At 34.1% G+C, this 7,944-nt stretch overlaps 1 protein-coding gene across 1 annotated transcript; it reads left to right on the forward strand.

Annotated features, from left to right (window-relative positions):
• The first annotated feature begins 584 nt into the window (after window positions 1-584).
• Window positions 585-4,305, forward strand: LOC104210164 (2-methyl-6-phytyl-1,4-hydroquinone methyltransferase, chloroplastic-like). Its single transcript, XM_009758984.2, has 3 exons — window positions 585-1,326; window positions 2,723-3,029; window positions 3,847-4,305. Exons 1-3 carry the CDS (start codon window positions 782-784, stop codon window positions 4,000-4,002), a joined length of 1,008 nt encoding a protein of 335 aa, XP_009757286.1. The 5' UTR covers window positions 585-781; the 3' UTR covers window positions 4,003-4,305.
• The last annotated feature ends 3,639 nt before the right edge of the window (window positions 4,306-7,944 follow it).

Here is a 7,944-nt window from a genome sequence, read left to right on the forward strand (position 1 = left end):
TTTTATATATTAACATACAAAATGTGTATATATATATATATACAAAATAATATATTTTTCGACTATTATTTTTACAGCGGCTATACGGCATCATTTTCTCATTGAAAACTGGCACAGAACGGGATATTTTTAAGGTCCAAATTTTAGAAGACATTATCTAAAAATGAGGAATTAAAATGATAATTTGCGTTATCCAATAAAAGGAGAGGAAACATTTTGTTTCAGAGCAGAAGATTTGGTTCATGAATCAGAGTTGGTTAACACCGTTAGTTTTTGAATACATTCTATCAGTGAGACTAAATGTGCTTCACTTTAGCATACTTAAGGGACTAAATATGCTCGGGGTTATATTTGAGGGACCAAAATATACCTACCCTCAAAGATAAAGAACAATATTGATCAAAAACTCTACAATTTTCACTTAAAAAAGATTCAATTTTTTTTTTGGAAACATTTTAGAATTCTTATGTCCAAACGCCCACTAACAAATTTGTTTGTCTTTTTTGATGGACATATTGGATCTACTTAAGTGAAAAAGGCAAAACGCTGTCGTATATAGCTTTGTGGCTCTTGTTTCTTTGCGAGTTCTAATCGTAATCTCAATATGTGGTCGCGAAAAAAGGCAATGCTCTGCCACTTCTACTACCTCTTCAGCTAACCAAATAACAATACTGAGCTTTTTCTATTTTTGTGCTATTTTTCTTCCCAAAAAAATTCCCAAATTGATAAGCTTCTTTTCTGAAGCTTATCAAAAAATATATGCAGTAAAAAATTCATATTCATGGCTTCTTCAATACTAAGTGGAGCTGAAAATTTCAAGATTCATAGTGGTATTTCTCCATCAGAATTACACATCAAGTGTTTTCCTCAAAAGGGTCTTGTAAATTTCTCAAGAATTTCAAATCCCAAATCAAGAACCCTAAGAACAAAATGCAGTGTATCATCTTCAAGACCAGCTTCACAACCAAGATTTATACAACACAAAAAAGAAGCATTTTGGTTTTATAGATTTTTATCTATAGTATATGACCATGTTATAAATCCAGGTCATTGGACTGAAGATATGAGAGATGAAGCACTTGAACCAGCTGAATTAAACAGTAGACAATTACAAGTTGTTGATGTTGGTGGTGGGACTGGATTTACTACACTTGGTATTGTTAAACATGTTGATGCTAAGAATGTTACAATTATTGATCAATCACCTCATCAACTTGCTAAAGCTAGAGAAAAAGAACCTTTAAAAGAATGTAAAATATTGGAAGGAGATGCTGAGGATTTACCTTTTCCTACTGATACTTTTGATAGATATGTTTCTGCTGGAAGGTAATTTCACTAATTTGTTTTTGCTTTTCTCTATCGGAAACAATCTCTCCGCCCTTTCAGAGTAGGGGTAAGACTGCGTACATACTAAGTTCTTCAGACCCCACTTGTGGGAATATACTGAGATGTTGTTTTTGTTTTTGCTTCTTCCTTTTGTGATGTTAAGGAGAAATCAAACTGTAGTTGTAACAGGAGAGGCTTAGCTAGAATTTGAAGTTTATGGATCTGAACTTGCTGTGGAACACATAGCTTGTTTTGGTTATTGGCTTTGAATTAAATATTTGTACGTATTTAATGGATTTTGTAATTCAAATATAGAGTAAGCAAAAGCTACTAGGTTCGGCAAATCCGTACGTAATATAAGAGGAGCAACCAACGTTTGTAGTTTATGGGTTCTGAACTTGCCGCGGAACCCATACCTCGTCTTAGTTATTGGGTCCACAATTAAATATTTATACGTATTTAATGGATCTATCAGTATAAATATAAGGTCAAAGCAAAAGCTATCAGGTTCGGTCGAATCTGTACCTAGTACTCTCAGAGGCGGAGCTCGGATATGAAGTTTATGGATTCGAAATTTGCCTCAAAATTGATAGCTCGTCTTAGTTACTGGGTCCATAATTAAATATTTTATGCATATTTAATAAACTTTCTAGTACAAATACAATATTTAAGCAAAAATGACTAGGTTTGACCGAACCCGCACGGCTACTCTGCTTTTGAGTACTCTAGCCTCTCTCTGGTAACAGCTTCCGGGTTGCAGGCGGTTTAACTCAAAAGGAGTTTGGTGTGAAGCTTGCCTTTACGCAAATTTCATGTTGGAATCGGATGGAAAGTTTAAGAGCGGTATAGGAATGAGTTTATGATTCAATTGTTGAGGCGCCTTTTGGGTTAAATCTCGAGGGGATAAAACCATGAGGCCGAAAAGCCTTGACGTAGCCCGGAAAGGGGCGGCCAAAACGGACAATACCTTGGCAGTTGGGGCTTGGACCATGACAAAAGTGCACACTTTCTGTTTCTGAAATGTCAATTTCTTCGATGATATCCTTGCCTTTCCTCCAAATTGGACTTGTTAGTATACAATACTATGTAATGCTGTTAAACAATTCATCGACTTGAGGAGGAGTTTTTGTTACTCTTTCTCAAATGTTGAAATGCTCTTTAACATTCTATGTGCTTTTAATAGAAGACCATAAGGAAGATTTTGTAGTTCAACTAGCTATGATTCTGCTATGGTTTTTCGGCCATGTGTATTGTTTTCTATGTTTCTGGCTTACAATTTGCATTACTATACTTTAGGTTCTTAACAATTGTGTTATAGTTTCCTTATTTATAAAGTATTCTCTATATTCAATCTTATTGTTAGAAACTGGTTTCAAACTATGATTGTATTTTCCAGCATTGAGTACTGGCCAGATCCACAGCGCGGTATCAAGGAAGCATACCGAGTACTGACCATAGGTGGTGTTGCCTGCTTAATTGGTCCTGTGTACCCGACGTTTTGGCTATCTCGCTTCTTTGCTGATATGTGGATGCTCTTTCCAAAAGAAGAGGAGTATATAGAGTGGTTTAAAAAGGCTGGTTTTGCACAAGTTAAACTCAAGAGGATTGGCCCAAAATGGTATCGTGGTGTCCGTCGCCATGGCTTGATCATGGGTTGTTCTGTGACTGGTGTCAAGCCATATTTCGGGGAATCTCCGTTGAAGGTAAGGACTTCCATTCTTGCTAAATTTGTGCTGTTAATGTACAAGATTAGCTTTTTTATTTTTCGTCCATAGTCAAACTACGTGACATAAATTGTGACACACGTCATACGGTGGACGGTGACACATAAACTTCCTTTTACTCCCTCTATTTTATTCAGTTTATCTGGTGCTGTTTTGTGTTACTATTTCCTTTCCATAGTTTATGCACTATTGTTTTCTTTTCTTCAACAAATGACGTGACTATGCTTCTCCTGAGCCGATGGTGTATCGAAAACAACCTCTCTACCTTCTCAAGGTAGGGGAAAGGCTGCGTACACACTATCCTCTCCAGACCTCACTTGTGAGATTACACTGATTTTTTTTATTGTTGTCCCTCTATTTTATTTTATATGAACCTGTTTGACTGGATGCAGAGTTTTAAAAAAATTGAAGACTTTTGAAACTTGTAGTCTTAAATATGTCATATATTTTTTTTGGGAGCAATTTTTATGTTGGAAATTTATCTTTAAAAATTCACCTTATTCTTCAAGGTTGCTTACATTTTGAACTTCATGAACAATATTTTCTTACACCGCCAACAACAACAACCTAGTAAAATCCCACAAGTGGGATTTCGGAGGGTAGTGTGTACGCAGACCTTACCTCTACCCCGAAGGAGTAAAGAGGTTGTTTTCGATAGACCTTTGGCTCAAGAAGACGAAAAGAGACAATAGATTAGTAACAACAACAGAAGCCAGATAGATAATACCAGCATCGTAAGAATTTTTCTTACACCAACTGTTAATATTTCTCTGGTGTTGTATTGTTTGTGTTGCAGCTCGGTCCGAAGGTTGAGGATGTGAGCAAGCCTGTAAACCCATTCATATTTCTCGTGCGATTCCTCCTTGGCATAACTGCTGCAACTTATTACGTGCTCGTTCCAATATACATGTGGATTAAGGATCAAATCACCCCGAAAGGTCAGCCGATCTGAACAATAAGAAGAACGTCAATCCAAAGAGAAGCTCTCCGCGCATTCCGTTTGAGAGTACGCTAATGACCACGAATCTATCGCGGAACAAGAAAGTTTTTGGCATCGTCACAAGGGTGAATTTGTTGCTTTAGTTTGTTAGTTTTGCAGCCTTAGAAAGGGCCTTTTGTAAAGTTTAATTCCATGGTAAAACCTAGAAAATCATTGTGACTATTTTCTAGTTGTATAATCTATCGGTCATGTTCTTTTATCAAGAGTTGAGAAAACTCTTTGAAATAAATACTAGTAATACATTATTTCCTCTAATATTCAGCAAGATTTTAGTATTTTACTCAGGCATGTTTGACTATGTTTCATAAGGAAAGCAGGAAATGGTCATATGAGTCAAGTCTCCAATAACTTTGATTTTCTTTACAAATTTTCTTACTTTGGTTTAGAAATGAGAAGCATGTTTTATGGAAGGTTTTTGGGGGAGATATTAATAATATTTTATTTAATCATCTGGTATTCAGAGCCGAGGATAGATCGGAAACAACGTCTCTATCTTCTCAATGTAAGGGTAAGGTCTGCATACACGCTACCCTCTCCTGATCCCACTTGTGAGATTACACTAGGTTTATTGTTGTTGTTGTTGTAGCTGCCACGTCGTTCGTTGTTAATGTCGTTGTTGTATTTGGTATTCATAACTCATTGTCCCAATTAGGGGTGGCAAAATGATTAAAAGAAAACAATTAATCACCCATATTATTCACTAAAAATGGGTTGGATAATGAATTTTTTAAAAACGGTTCAAATATGGATAAGAACCATATTATTCATTTAGAAAATGGATAATCAATGGTAATCAATGGATAACCAATGAGTCTAACTTTTACATTTGTAAAGCCTCAAATTGGGGGTTCCTTAAGTTAGGGAGACTAAGAATTCTCCTAGAAGTCATCATATGCAAGAAGTCATGAATAATATGGTTACCCATATTATCCGCCGGTTAACCCGTTTTATACCTGCATTAAATATGGGTCGGATCGAATAATTTATCCATTTTTTATTACCCGTTTTCGACCCGAACCATATCCGACCCGCCCGTTTGCCACTCCTAGTCCTAAGTAATAGCCTGTTTGGCCAAGCTTCTAAAATCAGCTTATTTTGAGAAGTGCTTTTCTACTTTTAAAAATAGTGCTTTTGGTGAGAAGCAGTTTGTGTTTGGCTAATTAATTTGAAAAACACTTTTGAGCAATAATTAGTGTTTGGCCAAGCTTTTGAAAATTACTTCTAAGTGTATTTTTCTCAAAAGTGCTTCTCAGAAAAGTACTTTTAGAGAGAAACTACTTTTTTCTGCTTCTCAAAAACTGCATCTGCTTCTCCTCAAAAGCACTTTTTTTCCTTCTAAAAGTTTGGTCAAACACCTCAATTTTTGGTCAAAAGTGTTTTTGGCTAAAAAAACACTTTTGGCCCAAAAAAAAGCTTGGCCAAACAGGCTATAAGTCAGTTCACGCCGTGCTTGGCTTGTTTAAGGGAAACTATGTATTAGAATTTTTTTCTATTTTCGGAATTCAAACCCGAGATCTCCGGTTGTGGGTGTAAGGTTTCATTCATCACGTCATAACACATTCCTTGATGGTGACATTATAATGTTCTTTTATTGACAACCAAAGAAGTCAAACGACTTTATCCCTTAGGAATTTAATTTGGACATATAATAGCGTGAAATTTGCTGTTGCTTTTCTAACAAGGAGTTGGTATTAAGTTTCAATTGCTAAAAAATGACTTATTTTATAAAATTATTTTCTCTTTTACTTCCTTCCACAACAAAGACCATTGCAAAGACGGTGGGTTTTGTTCGGTTCCTATCTATTGTTAGTGTTAAGGGGAGAATTGAGCCAGCCCTAGTACCAAAGAACTGCGTTGGGCTAACCGATGGTGTACCGATTGTTATGTCAATACCAACGCCGGACGCCTAAGTTGGTATGGAATAACTGTTGCACCGGGCACACATCGTCATATGTCACAACACTAAAAAAAAATATTATGGGTAGTTCGCCGGTGAAATAGGCGACCTTAGCCTATCCATGTCAACTAATTCCCTCAAATATTATCTAAGAATAGGTATTAGTACTCTTTATAATAACACAAAGGTTGGGAGATCCAAGAACTTAAAGAAAATAAGTTGAAGAAATGTGGAAGCAATAAAGAAATGCAATCGAATTAAGAAAAGCAAGAAAAATAAACTAGATATGTTGAAGTTCAAGGAAAGGTCCAAGAACCCCGAGATTATATTAATTTAAACTTTGACAAGATCCTAATGACAACAAGTTGGTTTGAAACCAATTGCCTTCACTAGAGATACACTAATCAAGAACTAGATTCGGATCTTGACTTCTAGTTTGAATAACTTACGACAACAACTAGTAAAAGAAACTAGTCGTCTTCGAAGAGTATCAAAAGAAACCAAAGATATCACAAGAAAGAAAATTATCTTACTACCTTAAGCTATGAACTAGTTAGGGTTGCAAGATAAATCTCAAAGTAAAATTCACAAAGGTTCAAAAGAACTCACAATAATAATATTAATCTTCAATGTTCTCCCGACAATGAAAGACAAGCACCCCTTTATATAGTAGTAAAGAACGAGCTAGTCAAGACTTCAATAAATGAGAAATATATTCCCTAGAAGCATATAAGGCTACCCACACTAAGACCAATGTAGTCAACATATATATAGACCAATGCAAGTCAACATAGATTGAAACAAACTACTAAATATATTATATCGGTAAAGGGCCAAATATATCCCTCTGCTTTCAAATATTGTTTACTTGTACCCTTCGTTATACTATTGGGTTATTCATACCCCTATCGTCATATTTTGGAACAAAATACCCCTATTTTGGATGGAGTGCCACGTGGCAGCACCAGATTAAAATGGTTCATTTCTTTTTTTCTTCCAACCCATTTTACAAAAAACCCACAACCCGAACCATATTTTCATTTTTCATTTTTTTTAAAGAATTTTCTTTTTGTAAAAGTTAAAAAAAATTGCAAAATATTTTCGTTTTTTTAAACTGAGTAGATACTGAAAAGATCTTGCAAAACAAATTGTAAAAGCTAGAAAAAATCGTTTTATTAACAAAATATTTTTTTTTTGTAAAAATTATAAAAACATATTTGTAAAAATTGAAAAAAACTGGAATTTTTTTTCAGTTTTTAACAAAATATTTTCGTTTTTTAAAAACTGAAAAAAAATATTTCCAATAAAATATTTTCGTTTTTGAAAAATATTTTTTTTTCCAGTTTTTTTAAAGATTTTCTTTTTGTAAAAACTGAAAAAACAAATTTGTATAAACTGAATTTTTTTGGTAAAAATAGAAAAAAATATTTTCGTGTTTTAACAAAATATTTTCGTTTTTAAAAAACTGAAAAAATTATTTTCAACAAAATATTTTCGTTTTTGAAAAATATTTTTTTTATTTTTTCAGTTTTTTAAAAGAATTTTATTTTGTAAAAACAAATTTGTAAAAACAGGAAAAATATATATATTTTTTTTAACAAAATATTTTCGTTTTTAAAAACTGAATTTTTTAAAAAAAAAAACTGGAAAAAAAGAAAATAGGGGTTGATTTGTGGGTTTTTTTAAAAACGGGTCGGGTAAAAAAAAAGAAATGGGTCGTTTTAATCAGGTGTTGGCACGTGTCACTCCATTCAAAATAGGGGTATTTTTGTTTTAAAGTATGACAGTAGGAGTATAGATAACCCAATCGTATGACGGTAGGGGTATAGATAGTCCAATAGTATAATGAGGGGTACAAGTAAACAATATTTGAAGTAGAGGGGTATATTTAGCCCTTTGTCGTATATATATTCTAGAAACTATTTTTTTGGGTTTATTTGGGCTGCTGAAAGTCCCTCTTTTGGGGTAAAAATGGTGTGTAGTAGCCACTAATTAAG

The sequence above is a fragment of the Nicotiana sylvestris genome, chromosome 9, assembly GCF_000393655.2.
Source record: "Nicotiana sylvestris chromosome 9, ASM39365v2, whole genome shotgun sequence".
Lineage (NCBI taxonomy): Eukaryota > Viridiplantae > Streptophyta > Magnoliopsida > Solanales > Solanaceae > Nicotiana > Nicotiana sylvestris.

Excerpts from the sequence above, each read along its gene's own strand:
- LOC104210164 (XM_009758984.2), top strand. The coding sequence starts at position 782 with ATGGCTTCTTCAATACTAAGTGGAGCTGAAAATTTCAAGATTCATAGT. Across the intron at positions 1,327-2,722 it reads AGATATGTTTCTGCTGGAAG|CATTGAGTACTGGCCAGATC; the intron begins GTAATTTCACTA and ends TGTATTTTCCAG. Across the intron at positions 3,030-3,846 it reads TCGGGGAATCTCCGTTGAAG|CTCGGTCCGAAGGTTGAGGA; the intron begins GTAAGGACTTCC and ends TTTGTGTTGCAG.